This window comes from Paroedura picta, chromosome 3 (assembly GCF_049243985.1).
Source record: "Paroedura picta isolate Pp20150507F chromosome 3, Ppicta_v3.0, whole genome shotgun sequence".
Classification (NCBI taxonomy): Eukaryota; Metazoa; Chordata; class Lepidosauria; order Squamata; family Gekkonidae; genus Paroedura; species Paroedura picta.
Window position 1 is genome coordinate 31,641,248 of NC_135371.1, and position 25,038 is coordinate 31,666,285.

Here is a 25,038-nt window from a genome sequence, read left to right on the forward strand (position 1 = left end):
CCAGTTTTCAATAGACATGGTTCCAGAAAATTCTTGCTTTTATTTAAATTGCATGTAATATTTAAATCAGAAAGAAATGGAGGTGAAACGCTGGGATCCTGCAAGAAAATGGGAGACAGCCCAAAAAGAAGGAAAAAAGAAAGAAAAGGCAGTGACATAATTTTATATTGCTGCTTGCCACAAAACCCGGATCGGGATCAATGTTTCTGTCTCAGACTTGGATGAAAGCAGGTGTTTCCCATGATAATTTCCTGATATGAGAGTCCATGTATTCTCATACTTGTTGATATACTGCAATTCCTGTACAATAGTGCATTTTGTCTGATATTACCTGCAAGTATGATCACTCACCCACCCACTTACTTACCTGCTTGCTTACTTATTTATTTATGTAAGGCTGGTAAAGGCATGAGAACAAATCTGTGTACCTTTTCATATTCACATATTATACATCAAACCTGCACACATTACTCCTGTCGCACTTTTTATTAATATTGGACTTCACACTCCCTTTTACTTTGTGGGACCTGGAGGGCAACCACAAGAGCTGCCTTTGCTGCCACTGATTGGGTGGGGGTAGAGTGTCAGACTAGGGTGTAAGAGACCCAGGTTTGAAGTCTCACAGGTCAACCTTGGGCCAGGCATGCACTCTCTGCACTCTCTACTTGACATTTATGTGAGGAAAAAGTAGGGGAGAGGAGAATGATGTAAGCCATTTGGTTCCGCAATGGAGAGAAATATGGGATATAAAATGGGGGGGGGGGGATAAAATGAATATGTTTATAAATCTCCTGTGCTGCTGATCACTATCACCACATTGCTCAGAGTCTCTTTTTTAATCTACACAGCTCAAAATCACCTGTTCCATCTCTACTCCTGTCTCTCTTTTTCACTATGACCCATTATGCATGGGGGTTTTAGCGCACATTCGGGGTGGAATGGCGGCGACTAAAATCACCGATAACGCACGGAGCCGGCTGCAACCGTCCGCAGCTTCGGTGCATGCCGCCGAAAAAGCCGCGTCAGTGAAACGCGGAAGAAAGCGCAGCTTCCTGGTGACCGGGGCGCAACCAGAAGCGGCGCCCGGATCGCCGCGTGCATAATCGGTTACTCTGGGTTTTGCCGCCGTCGCGCCCCACCCCGTACATAACCGGTATGCGTCGCGTCTTCCCCCTCCGCGTTTTCCATGTGACCCGAAATCGCCGTTTCGGCGGCCGTGCATAATGGGCCTATGAATCAACACTGGGACTTGAAGGATTTAGAAGGAATGGGCATTCCAAGCTATTAAGTTTTAAATACCACTTTCCTTTCTCCAGATTACAGAAACCAGTTTCCCTAGAGCAACGGTGGCCAAACTGTATCTCATCAGAGGTCCTTGGACCACAGTTACCATCAGGCTGGCAGGACCTCATGATAGCTGTAGTCCTTGGACATCTGGAGAGACACAGTTTTGCTACTCCTGTCGTAGACGAAATGGTGGCTTTAGAGGACGAGCTCTGTGGCATCACACCCTCACTGAGGTTTCTCCCCTCCCAAAACACTGCCTTTCCAGGCACTACCTCCAAATCTCCAGGAATTTCTCAAGGCACAGATGGCAAACCTAGCAATAAATAAACACTTGTACCATTGGTAAATGTTTAGTGGTGGTGGTTTACTGCAAATGATTATTCTACTGAGCACCAAATGAAGTCATTGTAATGCTTGGGCCCTGTTTCAAATATATGGTTTCCAAGTAGACAAAAATATTCTCTGAAATTTCTTCTCATTGCCTCGTCTCCTAACCATGTATCACTTTAAGAATCCATCCTGGAATGCCGCTCTAAGGCATGTAATATCTAATATGGCACAAACCTCTTTAAAGGTGAGAAACTAGGTGAATTGATATCCATAACTGCATATGACCTGCCAGCTAGCTGCTAATGTCCAGAAATAGTTGATGATTCAAAGAATACATCTCAGTGTTGCTAACAAATACACTAAAACATCATGAGCTAGGCTACCAACTGAAACAAATAATGAAACATTAAATCATTAAATGATTCTATTCAGCATCTTTTCATAGAACTTCTTTGCCTTTAGACTGTTCCATAGTAGAGGATCAAACAGTTAATTGACACTTAGGGCCTTTTCGCAATTTGCAATTTGCAAATTGTTTGCGGAATGAAAAATCGCCATTTAAAATAGTGGAATTCGTCGTTATGCATACCTGCCTTTGTAGTGGAATCAGTTGCGTTTTTTAGCGTTTCCCACAGGCTTCCGGTCTTGGCAGAAATCGCTAGAAAGGAAGCGCTATTGCCAAGCTCGTCCCGCCCCTGGCCGTCAAGCAGCCAATGGGCAGCCGTTAGCATGCTCCCAAACAGCCCCTTTCCCTTTAAGAAAGGTTTAAAAAAAAAAAAAACAGACCCATAGCAACGAATCTAGGTAGATTCGTTGCAACGGAGAGACCCATCCAGCTGCCTAATGTGAGCTGTCGTTTGATTGTATGATCGTTGGCACGCTGCCTCGAGTGATAAAAAAAAAATCCCCCCCCTCTCACGGGCCCGATTTTCGGCTGAATTTATGTGTAAAAAATAAAGGGACTTTATTTCAGCAAACGGGCTTTTATGTGGTTTGTGCTTAGTGACTAAAGGTGAAGGACTGAAGCCAGGGAAGCCTCTAAACAGAAAGAGGCTCGCTGGTGCGTTTATCCCTGCTCGCTCGGAGAAAAAAAAATGGCGATCGCTTCGCCGGAAGTTTGGAGGACAGGCTCAGGAGGAGGGACTTTGAAGAACCAGCAACAATGGTAACGCACAGGTCTTTAGCGCTACTGTTGCAGATTGGTTGCAGGAGTGTATCGCTATCCGGAGGGTGAATCCACTTTTCTGGATTCCCCTGAAAGCGCTACAACGAAGCGCTTTTTGCGGGTCGGTTTCAGGATTGTTGCAGATTGTCTACGACGTCGTGGGTTATGGCAAATTAGTAGCGTTTCCAATTAGCAACCATTGTGCTATTTTGAAGCCGTGCGAAATGGCCCCAAGGGATCCACAATGTTATTGGATCCACAATACTAATTCCTTAAAAAGCTGCATTGGTACCAGGCTTGATCCAAAGTACTTCTCTTATTTGGGGTTTTTTAGGAGGAAGGATGGTTCCTTGAAAGCCCTAAGTGGTCTAGATCCAGAGTCTTCCACAAGAAGTACTTCCTCTTTGAGCATTAGCCAAGGAGTCATTGGTCAGGAGCTTCTCACAACCTGAAAACTGTTGAGAGGCTTCAAAAAGCAGAATCTTTTGAGCAGCAGAACTATGGACCTATCTTCCAAGAGAAGCTATTCGGCTGATTTCCTTTACCTTGCTGAGGGGAAATTCCTTGTTTAGAAGGATTTTTGTTTCCTGTTGTAGGAATTTGGTGCCACTGATGACAACTCTGTCTTGTTTTATCACATAGTATTATATAGTTTGTTGATTTGTTGTATTTTTATTGGATGAGTTTGCAAGGTATTTAAATAATAATAACATGCTATAAATTTAAATATAGTGGTGCATTGTGTTTTATGAAGACTGTTTTCATTTTTGGGATAATCTTTGAGTGATATCTGAATGGCCTGATAGAAATTGTATATATTAATAAGTACTGGTTGAGTACTAAATCCAGATAAGACTTAGCTGCTACCACTGGTCACTATTCAAACATGGAGGGAGGAGTCAGCTTGTCTTAGATGGGGCTGCACTTCAACTAAAAGAAAAGGCCTGTATCTTAATTGTTAGCTTTTCACAGAATCACAGAATCATAGAGTTGGAAGGGGCCATACAGGCCATCTAGTCCAACCCCCTGCTCAACGCAGGATCAGCCCTAAGCATCCTAAAGCATCCAAGAAAAGTGTGTATCCAACCTTTGCTCGAAGACTGCCAGTGAGGGAGAACTCACCACCTCCTTAGGCAGCCTATCCATCCATCCATCCATCCATCCAGTGCATCATGGCTGCTCTCTGAAACTAGCTGAATTGTTATTTCTCAGGCAACCAGAACTAGTTTGCATCCCAAGTTATACTCAGCTATTTATATTTACAGAACAGCGAGTTTTTTTCCTCACAGTTCTTGGTAAGTGATGCATAACAATAAAACCTATACCACTAGTATAATAACCTCAAGCTGTGTGCATGTATGCGGATGGTTTCAAAAGATACATCAAGCACTAAAAATTGCTTGATTTTTCTTTTTCAAGCTTTTTGCAAATGTTGCTCAATCAATACACATCCAACTCAAGGCCAAAACAGTTACCGCTGAATGCATGTTCTTTTTGTTGGTACTATATTTATTCTTATTTGTTAACTTAACTTAGCATCAGTTTTACCTCAGCCTAGTACATGTACCTGTCATTTTCTTGCATATTTCATACGTCTTTTGAAAAGTAATGCCATAGTAAACCCGTCATAGTATGTCATAGTGAAGAGGCAGCTCTTTCCCAGTTCACCTTAAGTATACAGTCCTGCTCCAATTCATAGTCTGAGGAAGAGTGCTTGCACTCGAAAGCCTTGAATAAATCTTTGTTGGCCTTAAAGGTGCTACTGGACTCTGATTTTATCTGTCATCGTATGGTAAACCTGTCAGAGTAAAGCACTTCTGCGTCAAATAGATTTCCTATAGATTTCACTGGGAGAAGGTTAAAGTGTGTACTCTACAATGGTAGATTGGATAGATTGTGTCCTTCATCTCTATGATATCATGATTCGTTGTGTCAACTACCAACACAACCGCCATTCTGGAACGTAGCTGGTTGGGGCTTCTGTTAGTTGAGAATACAATGGTTGTAAACAAAAGGAAGCCCACTACAGAGATACCCATAGGAAATGTAAGTCAAAAATACTTTCTAGTATTTGGACAATTTGGTTGTTAAGACCATTTGCTTAACTCCTTAATTCTAATTTATCATGTGCTATGCTGCATGAAAGAAAACTATCCATTATGGGCTGGATCTTAGTAGGTTTTCTGCTAGTATAAAGGGGATAAGGGGCAGCCCCAAACTCACATAGCCCTTTCTCCTTGCAAGTTTCACAACCCCTGGCATAGCCTTTTGGAGGGCCCAGGACCACCTTTTATCATGTAGTGGGAAAAATCTGTTAGAAGCAAATCCTACTCCTTAGAGTTGCCAGTGCAGAGGGCACAATAGTGAAGTGAAGCCATGTGCTGCTGCAGTTATTGCTAGCCTAAGTTACTGTTGTTTGAGACTGTAAGTATAAAGGTTTCAAGGCCAAGCAAAACCATATATGAGTTCTGTAGCTCCTACAGCTATTAAGTACATGTGTTGATGGCAGCTGCTTATTTCTTCTTAAGTGCAATAATGTGTCGTTTTTTTACCAGATGATAAATTCACTGCTTCCTTTTCTGCCCTTTGTTATTTACAGATCCAACACGGTTTATAGTAGCACCTAACAGCATGGATGTCACTGCTGGTGAAAGTATACTTCTGCCTTGCCAGGTGTCTCATGATCACCCACTAGACATTCTCTTTACCTGGTCATTTAATGGACGCCTGATAGACTTTGAAAAAGACGGGGATCACTTTGAAAGAGTTGGAGGGGTAAGTATTAATATTAGTAATATCACAAAGCTATTCACAATGCATTCTGGGGATTTCAATGATGGAACAGGTCAAACTTTAATTGTAGGATGTTTTATATTTATTAATGTACATGCTATTTTTTTCTCAGTGGGAATCCAAAGCAGCTTACAACATCATGCTCCCCTTCTCTATTTTATCCCCACAACAACCATGTAAGATAAGTTACTCTGAGAACGAGTGATTGGACCGAAAGCAAGCTGGTATGACAGAGTGGGGATTCAAACCAAGGTCTAACACATTAATCCCACAGCCAGCTGGGGTAGCGGTTAGAAGCAGCAGCCTCTAATCTGGAAAACCAGGTTTGATTCTCCACTCTTCCACATCAGCCAGCTTGGGCTGATCACAGTTCTTTCAGAGCTCTCGGGCTTGCCTACCTCACAGGGTGTCTGTTGTGGGGAGAGGAGATTATAAAGCCACTTTGAGACTCCATTGCATAGTAAAAAGCAGTGTAAAAAAAAAACAGCTATTCTTCTATTCAGCAAGATCCAAGCTGGAAAAAAATTAAAATGAGAGAAATTAAGATGATCAAGGGGTTAGACAGCTTTCCCATCAATAAAAGCTGAAGAGTCTAGGGCAGAGTCTGCACTTACTTTCTTTATTCCATTGTCAATCCTGTTGAATTCAGATCGCTTTGTACTCGGGTCTTCCTCTCCCCCCCACCCTCCCCATTGAAACAGGAAAGTCTTTTGCACGTGGTTAGGGTAGTTCAGAAGAGGGGAGAGACAAGCCTCATTCTTTCTTTTCTTGAAGGGGGGGGGGGAGAGGAGCCAGGCAGGGAGCCTCTTTCTTTTCTTGGAGAGGTGGGGGAGAGGATCGAAAAAGGCAGAGGAGGGAGGAAAAATCCAGGACCGACAGAAGTTGAGAGAAATTAGGGGCTTCTCCTTTAAGGCAAGCGTGTCACATGACCAGGTGTAGCCTATCAGAGGTTCTCTACCACGGATCTTTCTTTCCCAATCCGGATATTGAGGATTAAAAGCACTCTAAGATATCGCACAATAAAGGTAGGGTCACTCCGGATCAATCCTTCTTGCTGCAGAAGGAAAATTTAAATCGCCCCAAATCCAAACGGAAATCGCATTCTGTGTAGAGGGCAGGGACTAAATTGATCTGGGGTTGGAATAAAAGCTCTGTGCAATTTACACCCAGGACTCTTCATTTTAGAAAAGAGAAAACAAAGAAGGGGAGAGATTACTTATTAAAGGTTTACAAAACAGGGTGGGGAGAGTGGAGAGGGGGACAATTTTATCCCTTTCCCAGAATACTAGAACTTGAGGGCATCCCGTGAAGTAATAGATTCAAGATTGACAAAGGGAAATACATTGTTATGCAAGTGACTGAAATATGTAATTCATTGCCAGAGGATGTAGTGATGGCATAAACATCTTCATTTCAACCCAAGCTACAGACCAAAGAGAAAGCTGGGGCTCCAGGTCCCTTACCCCCCACTCTGGGCTGGCCCCTTGAAGGCAGTCTATGGGACGCCACTTGATAGCTACCTGGTTTACAGCAAAGCTTGGCCCATTCCTCCAGAATGATCCTTGTTTCCCCCCATCCCTCAGGCATACATGGTCCCTCCAGCTGAATGACTGGTAGCCTGTCGTAGATTCATGCAGACAAATAAACACAAGAAAGCCAAAAGAAGGCTAGTGTTATTGTAGATTCATGCTGGACAGGCTACTAGCCATGATGACAAAAAACTCTTCCATATTCAGAAACAGTTAACCTCTAAATATCAGTGCCAGGTGGCAAAATCAGGAGGAGGCCTCAGCTTCTGTGCCCTGTTGTCGGCTTTCCAGGGAACTAGGTTGGCCACGGTGAGACTTGATGCTGGACTAGACTGACCACTGGTTTGATCCAGCAGGGCTCTTGTTATGTTCTTCCCTGCTTGTGGAGGTGTCCCACTTCCCCTTCCTGCTGCAGCCTGCTAAGTCCCCCAAATTTTGTTCCTGAGAGTCAGCAGACTCTCAAGAAGAACACATGAGAAAATATAGGGCTTTTCATCTTCCAAAGGTGCAAGTGATCTTAAGACTTCTGGACTGCATGGCTGGATGCAGGTCAGTGATGAATTCACAGCTCTATTCTACTGTTTAGTCAAATGCTAACTACCAACAAACAGAAAATATTTCATCAAGTTTCACAAGTAAATTACTTCACTTCTGTACTGTTTGCACTGCCATTTTAGTTTACCAGCCATTGACCAGTTCAAGTTCAGTTAATTTACCAGTTCAAGTAGTATGGAAGTAACACATTTCCCTGAATTAAATTGGCAGCTACTGTTAGATTATTGAACTCAGGTACCAGATGTGAAAATATATATGCTTAGTTTATTGGGAAGATTAATTCTGATTTTTGTAGAGTGGCTTTGTCGCTAGGACATTGTCAAAATGATGTTTTTGTTGGTATTTTCTTCCTTTTGGAAGCTCCAAGTCATTCACTCGCTGCCTTCATACAGAATCATGCACAAATTTGTGTCCTTTCTTTAGCATTTGTTAGAATGCTACAGTATTTGTCATCATCTCCATAGCAACCCACACTGCTGCAGGACGAACAGCCTTTGAAAAGTTAAGACATTTCAAAAGCAACTTGTGGCATGGCATGAAGGAGAAGTCCTTCAGACAGAACAAACACAGAATTCCACTAGTGGGTGATTCTTGGGGGATTCTAAGGAGCTCTTTAGGCCCCAGACCTAATCTACTTGGACCTGGCCAACATTATGCAAAATTCTTTGCATCTCTATTTCAAAAAGCAGTTTAGTCAGCAAAAAAGCTTGGGGCTTATTTGTTTCCGCCCATCTTTCTGTTCCTTATGAGTATGATATTAAGTTACACTTGGGGGACACAGCAAGGTGGCATCCCGAAGTATAAAGATATTTGCATGCCTGCCTTTGGCAGTAGGCTTACTTTGTTTCTTTGTACATTCATTACATCCATTTGATAACACTGCATTTTTGTGTTGCAAATATTTAACCATTTTGTCAATGTATAGATTCCTGTTATTTGAGAAATTCTGATGTTAAAAAATAATTTCCAACGGCAAACCCCTGTACACTTTTCACCCTTTTGTCACCACCTGCCTCCTTTGGGCCTGAGTAGAATTTGTAGGAACAAAAAGCGGTGGAGAATTCTACCCCAGTTTCATTGATGTTATGAAAAAGAAAAATCCATTCAACTTTAAACACCAGTAGGATTTATATCACATTCTGTCTTGGAATAGTATACCATCTTACTTTCCCCCTCACAGGACCTCTATAAAACTGTCATCAGCCATTTTTAAGTGGGGAGCTGAGGTTGGAAAGGACTAATTTACTGGAGGCCACCTGGTGCTCGCTGTCCCAGGTCTGAGACATTGGGCGACCAGTGTTTCCTCCCCGAAAGCAGGAGAGAAAATTGCAGTTTGAAAACTTTTAACTGTTTTCCTCAAGCACCAGACAGGTGTCGGAAGACTGAAATCTGTGCAAGATGAAATGCATCGCTTAAAAGTTCTTCCCTGCAGGGACCACAGCTGCAGCAACACCAGCTGTTGCTAGCAATTATAACAGTGCCACAAAACCCAAAAACATGCACTGTATTAATATTCTTCAATTAAAAGCCTGGAATTGCAGTTTCATCCTTAGATTTCTAACGGGTTTGTTAGAACCCGCTGTACCCGATGGACTGTGAGGGACCCTTTTTTGGAGCCACACGATCATGCAAAACCATAATTAGTTCCCTACAATTGCTAATCAGACATGAGCGTTTGGCAGTGGGAAAAACAAATTGCCTGTTGTTCCACGGCAGGTGATGCGAAATTTCCACAGAGAGTGTTGTCCTCCTGACCTTTTTAATGCTAAAACGGCAGGCAGTCGAAAACACTGGCTGTGGCAAAGACTGCAGATGCCTCATAATTCGGGTCGGTGTTCTCCTGTTAAGTGGAAGTGGGCGGAAAGCAGACCTCTGCATACCAATGAAGGCTCCAAATTGGAAGTCTGGAGCCCAGCAGAGCAAAGCCCTGCCTGCCATCACATCTTCTGGTAAACGGTTTGACTAAGCCGTAGCTCCTGCGTCCCTGAAAGGAAACTCTATTTCCAGCCCTTATCTTCGAGGAAAGACGCGCAGTTTTTTTTTAAAATGGGCCCCGGCTTGCATTACAAATGTTTTCATCATACGATGTAAAATAAATCCATTAGTCTCAGTGTCCTTCATGTGATAATGATGTTTAGAGCTCATTAAAAAGTCATTGTGACCACTTTCCCCTACTTTATCAGCAGGATTCAGCTGGCGATTTGATGATCAGAAGCATCCAGCTGAATCATGCTGGAAAATACGTCTGCATGGTAGAAACAAGTGTGGACAAGCTATCGGCGGCTGCAGACCTGATTGTAAGAGGTATTTGAATTTTGTTGCTGTTGTAGTCAGAAACCACCGTTTGCGCTAACTGCTTGTGCGGATAATAGCCTAAAGCACAGTTTGAAAGAGTTTGCTATCGTTCTGACTAGCAAGCCATAAGGGACCAACAGATTACTTTTCTCTCTCTCTCTCTCTCTCTCTCTCTTTGGCAAATGGTGAGGCAAAAAGAAATCATATATTGTAACACCGTCTGCTAATAACTGAAATATTGCTGCCGGTGTTAATAAGATGGAACTTGATGTGTCCTGTTGCAACTTATGATGAAACAGCTTGCTTCACTGGTAAACTTGAGGACTTCATGTGTACACAGATTCCCTGTAGTGCCTCCTGGAGTGGGAAATGTGTGGAGAGCCAGTTTGGTGTGGTGGTTAGGAGTGCGGACTTCTAATCTGGCATGCCGGGTTCGATTCTGCACTCCCCCACATGCAGCCAGCTGGGTGACTTTGGGCTCGCCACAGCACTGATAAAACTGTTCTGATCGAGCAGTAATATCAGAGCTCTCTCAGCCTCACCCACCTCACAGGGTGTCTGTTATGGGGAGAGGAAAGGGAAGGCGACTGTAAGCCGCTTTGAGCCTCCTTCGGGTAGAGAAAAGCGGCATATGAGAACCAGCTCTTCTTCTTCTTCTGATTTAGAGCCACGGCCTCTAACCTGGAGAACCAGGTTTGATTCCCCATTCCTCCACATGGTGCCAGCTGGGTTATTTTGGACTAGTCATGGTTCTCTCAGCCCCACCTACTTCACAGGGTGCCTGTTATGGGAAGAGGAAGGGTAGGCCATTGTAAGCAGCTTTGAGACTTCTGTGGTTAGTAAAAAATGGGGTACAAAAAAGCTCTTCTCACTTCTCTTCATGTGTATACAGAGTTTTCCCTTTTTTGTTCTCAGTCAGGGGCTGTATAAGAGTCAGGCAGCAGAACCTTGACTGACTTTTGTATTTGTTTTTATCTGCTTTCAGTCGAATCTTGACTCCCAGCAATCAGAAGTCAATGTAAATAACAATCACAATTCAATAAACATTTTCACTGGGGAAAGCCTTCTCAGAATGCTGCTTCATGACCTCTCTCCAATGGCTGGCAGACTCTGAATTATACCACTTCCTCTGCTGCCCTCAGTAGTGGGACTGGTAGTTCCCTCAGCTTAGACTCCAATAGCACCTTTAAGACCAACAAAGCTTTATTCAAGTGCTTGCACTCGAAAGCTCATGCCTTGAATACATCTTTGTTGGTCTTAAAGGTGCTATTGGACTCTGATTTTGTTGTGCTACTTCAGACCAACACGGCTACCCACTTGAATCTGTAGCTTTCAGCAAGAGCTACAACACACACTTGGCAAGGTGCCTGGTGCGGCACTTGATGGCTTCAGCAATAACAATAGTGAATTTTGCTTGGGCTGCCAGCTTCCAGGTATTGGCTGGAGGTCTCCTGGGATTACAACTGATCTCCAGGTGACAGAGATCAGGTGAAAGAGACACTAGAATAAAAGGGCCACTTTAGGAAGGTAACTGTATGGCATTATACCCCATTGAATGCCTTCATGACAAAGGCTTCCAGCCAGAACTAGAACCAGAAACTTGGAGAGTGCTTGCTGCTTTCTGGATTTCCTCTAACAGGAGACAGAATTGTAGTTTGTTCATCAGGTTTCACTGGTTTGTTCCCAGTTTAAGCATTATTTGATAAATTCTCTACTGTATACGAATAATGGCTCATGTGAAATACTATTGCCCCAAACCAGTGGCCTTTGTATCATACAATCATTTAAACCATTCTTTTAGGACAGTTGTGTATCTGTTATGTGTGGATGAACCAAACTCATTCAATTCCTATTTGGTTATTGTCAGTATTATCGGCAAGAGTAATCAGCATTCAAGGTCTCAGAAAGCTTATACGCTCAACCTGCCTCTCAGATACTAGGTTTAAATGGCCCGAACAGCCAAAACAAACCAGACAAAGGTCCAGTAAATGTGCAGAGATGATACCTTTCCCAAACATTGGTTCAGGGCTCCAAACCAGCCTAAGTTCATGCCAGATTTTGGCTCATGAGCTGGTTCATGCCCACCTCATGCCTAATATTCATAGCATGGATAATAGAAGGCCCATGGCCAGCTAAGCAAAATAAATAACGATTTTTATAGTGGTCTACAACCTCTCCTTATAATTTAGTCAGATTGCACTGGGGCTCAAAATGGTGTCTAATGTAATCCTATCTTCGACGCTAATATACCTTGTGTTGTCCAGATGGGAAACTACCTTGAAGCCTCATGTAAGCGCCTTGAAAGAAGAACTGTTATGTAACTGTTATGTAATAAATAATATTTCAGTGGTCCATTTTCAGTCAGCATGGCTTTCAAGCCCCAGGATATGTTTCCAGAATAGTATCCCACCCTATTCAGGGGCCCCAGAATTACCTTGGGCCTTGTTTGAGGGCCTACATCAAGGAGAAGAGGTTAATGCTGCTCACCAGCCACCAGGGCCAATTGGCAGCATGGCTAAGGGGGGAAACAACTGGGGAAGCCCCTGTAGCATGTAGGCTCCCCCATGCCCCCCTCCAGCCTGGCCAGTCAGACTTGGCCTGATATGGATAGAGACCAGGGCACAGGCCAGCGGACTGCAGGGGGGGGGGAAGTTCTCTCTCAGCTCCACTGGCCCAGGATATAAAGGGCCCCTCGGCGTCCCCATGTAACTCCGCTACTGAGATACCTAATTAAAGTGATCTAAAATGTTTGGCTTGTGTAGAACACTTTCTGCCAGCAGCTTGAGCTGTGGGACAGAATAGTTGAGCTGCTTCCACAGAGCAGACAGTAGTGGCTGACAGCAGGGGAGCTTTTGGGCCCCTAGCCGTGTCTTCCCTCAAGCCACTTCTTGGGTCAATGGGAGCTGGCAACAGGCCAGGAGCAGTAGCAACAGACAGCCGGGGGAGGGGGGAGATTACAAGTGCTTGCCCACATCTTCACTCAGGTAGCCTCTCTACACGGCAGCTGCTTAGCTGACTAAAGGACAGCGCCCCTCCCCTCTGTGATTTCACTCAGGTTGCATTGAGGCCAGGCAGCTGCTTACTGAAGGCTGGACAGCACCTCCCCACCATTCACCACCAGAGTGAAATCACTGGGAAATTGGGCTTTGTAAGGCTGTTCATTGGTCACAATTTTTGCCAGAATACGGTTCCTCCATATTTTATTTGTTTTCTCCATTCATATCCATCCATCCTTTCTCCTCACGGGGGCCCCAAAGTGGCTCACAACATTGTCCACTTCTCTTTTTTATCCACACAACAGCCCTGTGAGGTAGGTTAAGGCCAAGGCTATCCAACAAGCTTCCATGGTAGAGTGGAGACTCAAACGCTGATCTCCCATATCCTTGTCTGACCACTCCACCACACCGGCTTTTAATATTCCCAGTTTATGCTCATTGGCATATCGAAATCACCACAGTTAGCCAGATCCCTTTGTTTTAATGCAGGGGTAGTCAACCTGTGGTCCTCCAGATGTCCATGGACTACAATTCCCATGAGCCACTGCCAGCAAAAACTGGCAGGGGCTCATGGGAATTGTAGTCCATGGACATCTGGAGGACCACAGGTTGACTACCCCTGTTCTAATGCATTATGTGCTTGGTTCTGAATGCCACGATCCCACTGTGGCCTGCCCAAACTCCAGGAAGTAGCTATCCTGCTGTAGCCAGGAGGGAAGAAGAAAAGAGAACGAGGAACCTGATCATTGTCCGTTTAAAAAGACAGCGGTGGTTTATCAGCTGTTTCCTCATGGGAGCAAGATATATTGTTGCTGCACTAAATGTATACTCCATTTAATGAGGACGAGGACCAATGAACAGTTTAAACACCAATAAATTAGACTGCTAAATATTTAAAATCTGTAATAGTTGAAGTTCCTAACTGAAAGTAAATGCATCATTTTGCAGGGAATGATCTTAAATTCTACTAGGAGTCTGTTAGAGGAAAATATATTGGGAAGTGCTGGCAAATACAGTTAATGACTTTACTGCTGCATTCTGAATTCCCCCCCCCCCCCGAAAGACATTTTCCTAGCCCATTGCACCATCTACTGGCTTGGGGAGACAACAGCATGCAAACTTCCTTATCTGTGGTTGACAGCTAGTGATGGAAAGGCACAGTCAAACACTATCTCTTAGAGCTTGACTTGAGCTGAAAAACTCATTCATCAGAGTGGCTGAGAGTCCCCCACTGGTATTATGACTGCATACATTTTAGGTTTGCCATCTTCAATATGCCACCTTATTTGACTGCCAGAAACCAAAGAATAAAGGGCATCTTGCAGACCAATTAACACAGGGTAGCATATGTGTTTTGAATCTGATCACGTGGGTTCTTGCCTGCAGAACAACATGAATGCATTTAAATTAGCTTTGTCTTTGTGATGCCTAACAGTAACACAATTTCTTTCCTGGATTTTAAGACTTAGGATCCATCGTTTTGTTAAACCCAACTTCTACAAGGGTTCTGATGTTATTGATCATCTGAGTATTTAACTAGGATTACAGTTTTAGAAGGGCTAATATAAAAGACAGCCCACGCCATTAACGTCAAAGGTCCTAAAGACAGAAATTTGAATAATCAGTTACTAAATATTTAAATGCTGTGTTAGAATATGTGCCTACCTTAAGTCCATCAAGCAGAGATGTCTGATTTATGTATTTTGGGGTTCATTACAGAAGTGTTCTGGTCTTCCAAGTGTATTTTGCTACATACAACAAGACCCTTATATGGATATAATACCATTGATACTACCTAGAAGCAAGGGCCTTAGAATTATGGGGCAGATGTGGTTTTGCATATCTGGAACAATACACACACACAGATGTAACATTGACATGTGAACTTCCTCTGCATCTTACATCTTGCATCTTACATCTTTATTTTATTTTTATTTTCCTTATGACAGGGTGTAGTTTTTGCATTGCCTTGATTATTAATAACCATGAGTCAAATGAAACAGCTTTAGAGCCAGATTGCTTATGAGCCATCAGTTTGGCTATTCATGCCGCAAAGCTGATCCATGAATTTCCAAAAGACCAGTGGAACAGCACTGAAGGCTTGATGACAGGCATCCATTGTCTGAACTATAAGCTAAGTGTCATGCAGAAAGGAAGCCATCGCAAGAGTACAACAATGGAAGCAATTTCTTGTCTCATTCGCTATAAATCATTGGATGTCTTTCCCCCCCTCTTTCCGGTCTTTCCATTTTAGAGTTGCTGCTGAACATGCACACAGAAATCAATAGGGGTACAGAATTCATATGTCTGAAAATGAATTCCCAGGTCAGAATCTGCACCAGGGTTTAGATCATTCTAGGGATGCCAATCCTACTGCTAGTGCAGGAGACCTCCCACCATCCAGCTGCTTTGCCCACTGGCGTCTCAAACACCAGCAGGAAGAAATGTGTGTATGTGTGTGTGGGGGGGGAAATGGAGCACACACTAAAATGGTACTGGATTGATGATGTCACTTCCAGTAAACAACAGATGTAACATAATGGATACTCTAAAACAGTGGTCCCCAACCTTTTTATCACTGGGGACCGGTCAACGCTTGACAATTTTACTGAGGCCCGTGGGGGGTAGTCTTTTGTCGAGGGACATCGCCACTGCCGCCTGAGCCCCTGCTCTGCTTTCTTTCCTGCCAGCACCCCTGACTTCCCGCTGCCTGCTGGGGGGCGCTGCTAGCAGCAGCTGTGCAGTGCCATGCTGAGGGGGAGCCCCAGCCATGGTGGCTGCCGGACTGCACCAAAGGTGAGCTGGTAGCAGAGTGGCAGGGCAGCCCCTGAGGCAGCAGCTGGGGAGGAGGACAAGGAGGAGCCGCGGTCCGGTACTGGGGGTTGGGGACCACTGCTCTAGAATATGGAAACTCTAGAATATTTGCCTACCTTATGAGGGTGAAGACTAGATAATCCTTGTTTGAATTCCCTAAAAACTATACATTTTGTATTTTAAGTCCCTTTTTTTCCATACCCAGTTCCCCCTATGTAACTGAGATTTAAGCTTAAACATTTAAAAAGGGGGTCCTTTCCGTGAGACAGTCTTCACTCCCCAATGGCCAGCTGATCAATTTATACTTCTTCAGCTACAGGAAAATTTAAAGAGGAAGAGGCAATTGCTAGAGAGAAGGGGCTTACCTACATACTTCTCTTAGACAGAGAAGAGACTTCCGTTGACAAATCCATCCTCTAGTCTAGCAGCTAAGATTCTGTAACAGTCTATGTGGCAACAAAGAGTTAACCCACCCCTTCAGTGCAGTCCCACACTGGATGGGTTTTTTTTCCTGGCTTGATACCATCAAAAGCCTCTCCCTCCTCAGAGCTGATACAATGACACTTTTGTACCCAAACTATTACATGCACCAAGGGAAGTCTCCTCCTCATTCCTTTTCTGTTGCCATGTAGATAGCACTCTGGGAGAAGACTTTCACCTCCCCTGAACCAGCTAGATCAACAAAGGTTTGCTGTGCCCTTCTATCATGGTCAAAGACAGTTAACATCAAGATGCCTTGCAGTATCCTAGTTGCTAGTCCCAGCCTCCTCACTTTCAGAAAAGAAGGAGCTCACCTGAGCCTAAACCAGGAAGCCCCCAAGCTCCTCCAAGGGACCAAAGCCAGAAGAAACAAGTTCTGGCTAGATGTCCAACCCCAAGGCAAGGTCTCCTTCTTTAGGGATCAGCTTGTCATTTTCTGGCAGAGTATTTGTTCTACTTGGATTTTGTCCATAGTTGGCAATGGGCATTTTTTACAGTTTGTTTCACTACCTACTTGTTCCCCTGCTTTTAGCAGCAGTAGATCTCCTATTCCCCCAAGTTCCACATGCAACTGCAGGAACTGTTACAGAAAGGGGCAGTAAAAAGTGTTCCCCCTGGCCTTAATTCCTGGGGGTTTCACTCCAGATTCTTCCTTGTAGCCAAATAGGGTGGGAGCCAGAGATCCATTCTTAATTTGAGAAAATTACATAAGTTTCTGAAAGTAACAATCTTCAGGATGGACTCTCTTTTGCATTTGACTGCAGATGTACGACTGATCTAGGTTATTTTGTCAAAAGTTAGGTCTAATTGTTAATAAGGAAAAATCCAGGTTAAAACCCTCATGTTTAGTGCAGCTAATTAGATCCACTGTTTATTCAGACAAAGCCAAGGCCTTTTTGCCCCAAGATAGGGAAAGGAGCTTCAGGGCATTGATTCTATGCTTTACAAGAAAGAGGTGGCAACCTGTGAGGCAACTTAATGTCTAATGGGCTGATGGTGTCTACTACAGTGGTCATTTCCCTTGTAGGCTTCATATGCAGGAGTTACAAAGCTGGTTCATCAGGAGGTTTGACCCTATGATTCCTCAGAGTGATGTTTCATTATCCCTAGGTATATTATCAAGTTTCTAGCTTCGTAGAGGGAGGAAGATAACCTATTTAAAGGGCTCAGTTTTGTGTACTAGATAGCACCCTTACTACTTTGCTGGGATGGAAAGCCAATTGTGAGGGTGTTTCTATGAAGGGTAAATGGTCTTCACTGAGCAGGGAGCTTTCCATTAACATTTTTGAGCTCTGAGCAGTTAATTTCACCCTTATCTCCCTTGCAGATATCCTTCAGAGCAATAAGGTCTTAATTCACACAGTCAGCACTAGCTCCAAGTTCTATTTAAACAAGTAGGGAAGGATGAGATCAAAGACTTTTGTATGTGAAACCAATTGCTGTCAGGGAAGTGGCTGTCAGAAATCATAACTCTATCAGGGCTATTCATATAGTAGACTCTCTCTTCTTCAATCCAGCTAAGCTGAGTCTACCTCTCCAACTACAAGTGGTCCATCCAGACCAAGTATTTGGTTTGGGTGCTCCACAGATGGAGGCTCCCTCAGGTGGATCTGTTCACTGTAAATAAGAGTCCAGGAAAGGCTAAGGTTTCTGCTCCCTGCTCCCTGGCAGACAGTGATCCCTCATCTTTAGAAAATGCATTCCAGATTCCCTGGAGATAATCTCTATTTCCCTCCATTGCTTACCCCTCCATTCCTCCTCTTGAACAGGGTGCTGGGAAAAAATCATAGCAGAGAATTCGACCCAGGATTCCACATTTCTAACAGGTTTGTAACATTTTTATTCAGGTTAAGAAGTCCTCTACAACAGTGGTCCCAACCTTTTTATCACCGGGGACCGGTCAACGCTTGACAATTTTACTGAGACCCGGGGGGTAGTCTTTTGCCAAGTGATGTTGCCGCTGCCTGAGCCCCTGCTCCACTTGCTTACCCGCTGGTGCCCCTGACTTCCAGCTGCCCGCTGGGGGGCGCTGCCAGCTGCTGCTGCGCAGTGCCAAACCAAGGGGGAGCCCCAACCATGGTGGCTGCTGGAGAGCAGCAAAGGTGAGCCGGCGGCAGAGTGGCAGGGCAGCCCCTGAGGCAGCAGCCGGGGAGGACAAGGAGGAGCTGCAGCCCAGTATCGACATCCACGGACCAGTCCCAGCTGGCTGTATGTGAAGCAGTGAGGAACTAGCTGTTATTTGAGGAATGGGCCAGCGACATGAACATCTCACTTTTTACCTGTTCAAAAGCACTACTAGTTTTTGAATATTTGTTATTGTTAGTACAGAGGGAGTTAGCAATGTCCTTTATTAAGATACACCTGCCAGCCATTTCTGCATACCACAGTCTGGTTGAAGGTTCTTCTTTCTTTGAGCACAAGCTGTCCCAACACTTCCTCAAATGCCTAGCTCATGTCCCCTCCCCCAGTTCTGAGTATATTTCTGCACTGGTCTCACTCTTTGGTCCTGGTAAGTCACAGGTTCCCCTTTCAGGCTTTTGGCCACATGTTCACTGGCTTTGCTGTCCAGGAAGGTGGTGTTTCTGGTAGCAATCATGTCTGCTAGGATGAGTAAGTTGGCAGCCTATAGAGTGGACTAAACTTTCCTGAAGATGTTCAATGAGAAGGTCATGTTACATCATCATAGTTTAGAGTTTCTGCCCAAGGTAATTTCCAAGTTCCACCCTGGCTCCTTCCCTGTCCCTTACATCTAAGGTGAAAAAAGCCTTACATTCCTCAGAAGTTAGAAGGTCCCTGTTATATTGACAGGAAAAGACCTTTTGAGTAAGCAAGAGCCTATTGGTCTGTTATGCAGGTTCTACGAAAGGCAGGGCAGCTTCCTCACAGTCCATAGCTAGGTGGGTTATAACAGCCAGCAAGTCCTGTTATGAAGCCTCTAGGAAGCCCTGTCTATTGGAGGTTAAGGCTCACTCCACAAAACCACAAGAGTCCTCAACGTTTTTCCATTGCAGAGTACCTATTGTGGATATCTGTAAGGCTGTGACATGAGTAGCTGAGGGCATATTTGTCAAACACTATATACTAGACTTGCAATCAAGGAGGATACAGAGCTTGGCAAGGCAGTCCTCCAATCATTGTTCCAGTGAGAACCTCACCCTCTTCCTGCTTGGTGAGCAGCTCACTAAAATCCCAATTGGAGGCTGCACTAAAGACAGAAGATGAAAATAACATTGCACTTACCTGTAACTGATGTTCACTGATGTCTACAGTGCAGACACACGTCCCCTCCCTCCTGCCTCGCCGTGAGCTCTCCTGGGTGCTTCCTGCTCTGTTGAGTGTTTTGCAGCAGCTTTGAAGGAACTGCAGGTGAAGGGGGATGAAGACATCCTCAAAGCATGTGATGGTTTAGGTGCAAAATGCTGTTGGGTCAGCTCCAAAGAGGAGAGGTTCTCCCATTTTAAGATATCATCAAACTAGAAAAAATAACTATCCAGGGCAGGCCTGCACAAGTCCCAATGTGTGTCTGCACAGAAGGTATCAATGAACATCAGTTACAGGTAAGTGCAACTTTGTTTTCTATCCAAAACCAGAAAAGCTACAGCTGAAAATTGTATTTCCTGTTGGAAGCAATCTCAAAAGGTAATGAAGCAAGCAAGCAACTGTCTTAATTATAATGAAGCAAAGTTTCAAAAATTTAAAAGGCAAATAAATTGTATCATGTTTTGTTCATTAAAAAAAACAAAACCAGAAAACCCAAAAGTATAGGTAGTTGTGCAAAATCCTTTTTAAACATACACTCCCTACAGCGGATACTTGCTCTTCTAAAACTGCTGTACTCTGGATTCTGCAAGCCAGCATGTAGAACCTAGTAGAAATTCTGTTTCTGCCCCACTGCTGCCTTCAGGAATCTTTGGAAGCCAGGTTGCTAGCTCTGGGTTGGGAAATACCTTGAGATTTGAGGGGGTGGAAGCTTGGGATGTCAGGGTTTGGAGACGGTTCAATGGGGTAGAATGCCATGAGTCTACCTTCCACAGCAGCCATTTCCTCCAGGTTAACTGATCTCTGTTGCCCTGAATTAAATTGCAATCCAGCCATCAGCTAGGAGTTGACAACCACATTTGGAAGGGAAAGAGATGGAACTCTTCATAAAGAAAGAGTTTTGTATGAGGAGGTGATGAGACACAATTAAACTGGGCCGCCCAGATTAAGGACTTTTGGCATGCTTTGATTAGGCAGATTGTACTTGAGCCCAAGGGAGTTCACCTATCATCTCTAGAAATCAGATGTTTCCTTATAGTTAAGCATATTTGGGACTGCATTATTGCTTGGACTTCTGCATGCAGTATGGACATCTATCCATTCCGCTATAGGACGCCTTTAACCTTCAAGCATTTGGGTTTAAATTATTCCATAAAACAAGGCATGGTCTGCTTAGCAACCTCAGACTGAATTAAGTAATTTTTGAAGCATGAATTTAAATGTCGACTCTTCAATATAACCTTACTTCTCACTGTATTATGGAATGTAGAACATCTCACTGTGTGAGCTATTTCCCTCCAGCAAGAACATTTAAAGTATTCACTTTCACAGCTGGTCAGACTTCTTATGGCGAATGTTTCAAAGGCAATATGGTGTAACATTTTATATGCCTAAAAATGTGTAAGTACGTAATGGTCAAGAAGACAGAACTACCATAGGGACAGATGAGGCACTTCTGACTCCTCTAATAGCCTCCTGCACCTTTATTTCAGAGTAATCTCATTGAATCGCCACTGAAATTAAACTGGAAAAGGTTATATTTGTCCAGCAATGGTTGCTTCAACCTTTTATTTAACTTTCTTACTTGTTTCCTGACACAGTATTTCAGGATGATTTTGCCAAAGCATGCTTTTCTCCTTGAACAACCAAGTATATTATATATAAGATTGCTATCATTGCAGTGACAGCTAGAAATACGATAAAGAATTTTGTACAGGTGAATGTAGTTTCTCCTTACAAAGACTTTATGACCTAAATGCCACACTGGTGACAGCCCTGCCAATAATTGGCTTTTTCATTCAATACATTGTATTTCAAGCTGTGTTACCAATATACACTTAGGATGGATGCCTTGTTAAAATGTGTGGCTTAAAACAACTAATCTTGTTGGTTGATTGACTACATTATTTGAATTTCTGATCTCTTCCAGCTTGGAAGGATCAAAATTTTCTTGTTGTTTGTAAAAAAAAAAAAAAAATCCAGATAGTTTTTTAAATAGGGAAAAGATAAACGTGTGCAGTCTGATCCAACCAGGGTTTTCATTCCTGAAAAAGGGAGGAGGGTCTCCCTTTTGCTTGTCGTGAATCACAGAAACTCTAAGGGTAGAAACTATGTGGAAGGGAATTGCACTAAGGGAAGGAATCAGGTGAAGTTGAATAAAACCTCTCAATTTATATTAAACATGTTCATCTCCAGATAGTAGTCATTAACCTAAATAAATACTTCTGTCTTCAAAAAAATGTACCCACTGGTGATGTGTTTTCAGCACAAGGGGATTGAGAACCCTTCTCGTCTTCACTGTTTCAAGTGGATATTGTTATCTCACCATAATATCCAAGATATATATATCTTTCTAAGTGAAAGCAACAAACATAAATGCAAGTTACATCTAAAATCTAGCAGCCAACCAGAAAAATATCAATAGGTGGGGAAAATCACTTAAAGTCATTTTTATAATAGAGTATGCATTCTTTTGATTCAAAAACAGCTAACTGGGTCATCATCTTGCATGATCCAAGAACCACTCTCACTCTGTTTCTTCTTGCTTTTTTAGAATGATTATAAAGCAGCAGCGAAAAAAATACCTATTCCTTTAACATAAATGTCTTTCCAGTGGTACAAAAATATGCATTTAAGGTTGTTTGCTATGAAGTAAAATACTGTCTTTAAAATGCTAGTAGTCAAAAGCATGTTTGGAAATACATGAGAATTTTTTTTCATGAACTAAAAATGGGAAAAGTAACTTTGTTTATAGAATGTTTGATAATGTTTAACAGGCTAAATGGAAACACATTCTTGATTAAGGAACTGCAAAGAATCCAAAATATATTGTCCAAGTAACCTGTTGATTTATTTTTACGTTTATTTTTACGTGTCGTTATACTTTGAGATGAACTCAGTCACATCAAAATCACAAGATGTCATAGTCCCATTGTATACGGCACTGGTCAGACCACACTTGGAGTACTGTGTGCAGTTCTGGAGGCCTCACTTCAAGAAGGACGTAGATAAAATTGAAAGGGTACAGAGGAGAACAACGAAGATGATCTGGGGCCAAGGGACCAAGCCCTATGAAGATAGGTTGAGGGACTTGGGAATGTTCAGCCTGGAGAAAAGGAGGTTGAGAGGGGACATGATAGCCCTCTTTAAGTATTTGAAAGGTTGTCACTTGGAGGAGGGCAGGATGCTGTTTCTGTTGGCTGCAGAGCCAACAGACACGCAGTAATGGGTTTAAACTTCAAGTACAACGATATAGGCTAGATATCAGGAAAAAAATGTTCACAGTCAGAGTAGTTCAGTAGTGGAATAGGCTGCCTAAGGAGGTGGTGAGCTCCCCCTCACTGGCAGTCTTCAAGTAAAGGTTGGATACACACTTTTCTTGGATGCTTTACGATACTTTGGGCTGATCCTGCGTTGAGCAGGGGGTTGGACTAGATGGCCTGTATGGCCCCTTCCAACTCTATGATTCTATGATTCTATGATTCTAATTAGTAAATATGGGGAATTTTTCTACCAAATGTTTTATTCTTAATATATGTCTTATTGATGGGAACTGAAACATTTGTTGTGTGTATTTTACAACAGGTCCCCCAGGTCCACCTGAAGCTGTGACAATTGATGAAATTACCGACACAACAGCTCAGGTATCCTGGAGGCCAGGAGCAGACAACCATAGTCCCATTACAACATATGTTATTCAAGCAAGAACCCCTTTTTCCGTGGGATGGCAAGCAGTTAATACAGGTAAATATACTTCTTGACATTCAAGCTTTCTGTTAATGTAAAAATTATGATAAATTACTTCCACTGAGGAAAATGTATTTATACGTCTTGGGTTTTTTCTAATGAATACATAAAGGTAAAGGTACCCCCTGTGCAAGCACGAAGTCATGTCTGACCCTTGGGGTGACGCCCTCTAGCGTTTTCATGGCAGACTCAATACGGGGTGGTTTGCCAATGCCTTCCCCAGTCATTACCGTTTACCCCCAAGCATGGGTACTCAATCTACCAACCTCGGAAGGATGGAAGGCTGAGTCAACCTTGAGCCGGCTGCTGGGATCCAACTCCCAGCCTCATGGACAGACAGCTTCAGACTGCATGTCTGCTGCCTTACCACTCTGCGCCACAAGAGGCTCTCAATTAATACATAAGTAATCTAAAACCACAAGACGTGATGATTTGTTTTAGTTTTATTCTTGCTGACTTTTTGCCCGCTGATGAAGACTTGGTTGTTTGGTTAGGTGAGCTTGATCTGTATCACAGATTCCCTTCACCTGAAATTGTGTTTTGTCTGTCTTTTACTGACTGATGTTATGAATCTGTCTAATCCTTTAGTGCAGTGGTCACCAACCCACGGGCTGCGGCCTGGTGCCGGGCCATGAAGGCCTTGGCACCAGGCCGCAGCTCCCTCTCCCCGCCCCCCCGCAGTAAAAAACTTCCCAGGCCGCAAGCTTGCGGCCCGGGAAACTTTTACTGCGGGAGGGGGGGAGAGGGAATCAGGGCCGCGGCCGCACATTGCGCATGCGCGGCCAAAATCACGCATGCACGGCACTTTTGCGCATGCACGAAAGTGCCGCGCATGCACGATTTCGGCCGTGCATGGTGCATGTGCGGCCCGGCCGCGCTTGCACAATGCGCGGGCGCGCATGCGCGGCATGTGTGGGCGGGCAGTTGCCCTGCCGGTCCCCAGCCTCAAAAAGGTTGGGGACCACTGCTTTAGTGTCTTTAAAATAGGATGTCTGAATGTTTGGAAAATACTTGGCAAATATTAATGACTGTTAATTGAACTTTTTTTGAAAGTTTAATGAAAAATTATACACAATTTGCAAATTAATAATTACCAAAATGCATGATGTGGCCAATGTCCCATGCTCCTATCACACTCAAATAATGTGTCCCATTTGGGGCGGCCTTTGAAAAAAAGTAATAAACTTCAATTGGTCCTGAATGTGATGACTAGGCAATTATCATGAGTTTGTTATAGAGATTCTGCATATGACCCCTGTCATGGAAGATCTGAACTGTCTACATATCTGTATCACAATTAAAAGTGCTGTTTTTTTTACCTTTAAGGCTTTTAAATGGCCTTGGGCGTCCTCACCCAAAGGTTTACTGCCTCTGAATGTGGAGCCCATGTCCTCATGTGTACTATAGCATCCACATTAATGCTTTGATTAAGGGGAAAAGGACATAGTGATAGCACCGTCTTCAATGTGCTTCCTTGAAGCTTGAGCTAGAGAAAGAGTATGGTACACTGACTAGAGAACTGGAGGATTGTGGAGAACTCAGATCTGGCTATAAAGCTCAATGGTCATCACAATTGGTCTTGGTCATCACAATTCTCAACCTAAATCATTAGAGTTACTGGAGGTTAAATTTTAGCCAACCTAGTGATGGCTCTTCAGTAAGGACAGGGAGCAACAAAGATTTACTTTGTCCTCTCTTGACCTTGGATATTGTTTTACCATTTACATGCAGCTGAGTTACACTGACTGGCAGTGATTCTTCATGGTCTCAGGCAAAGAGCTTTTCCCAG

The 25,038-nt window shown here is 43.5% G+C and overlaps 1 protein-coding gene across 7 annotated transcripts in view; it reads left to right on the top strand.

The window, feature by feature from the left end:
• LOC143831783 (contactin-4) overlaps positions 1 to 25,038 on the top strand; it is a 669,529-nt gene that overhangs the window by 627,389 nt on the left and 17,102 nt on the right. For 6 of the 7 annotated variants that reach the window (XM_077325223.1, XM_077325222.1, XM_077325225.1 and 3 more), the window contains 3 exons: positions 5,382 to 5,557; positions 9,843 to 9,963; positions 23,088 to 23,246. In XM_077325223.1, the coding sequence (XP_077181338.1) occupies positions 5,382 to 5,557; positions 9,843 to 9,963; positions 23,088 to 23,246 (456 nt within the window). The remainder of the gene's footprint in view (positions 1 to 5,381; positions 5,558 to 9,842; positions 9,964 to 23,087; positions 23,247 to 25,038) is intronic. The other variant, XM_077325228.1, reaches the window with a different exon arrangement.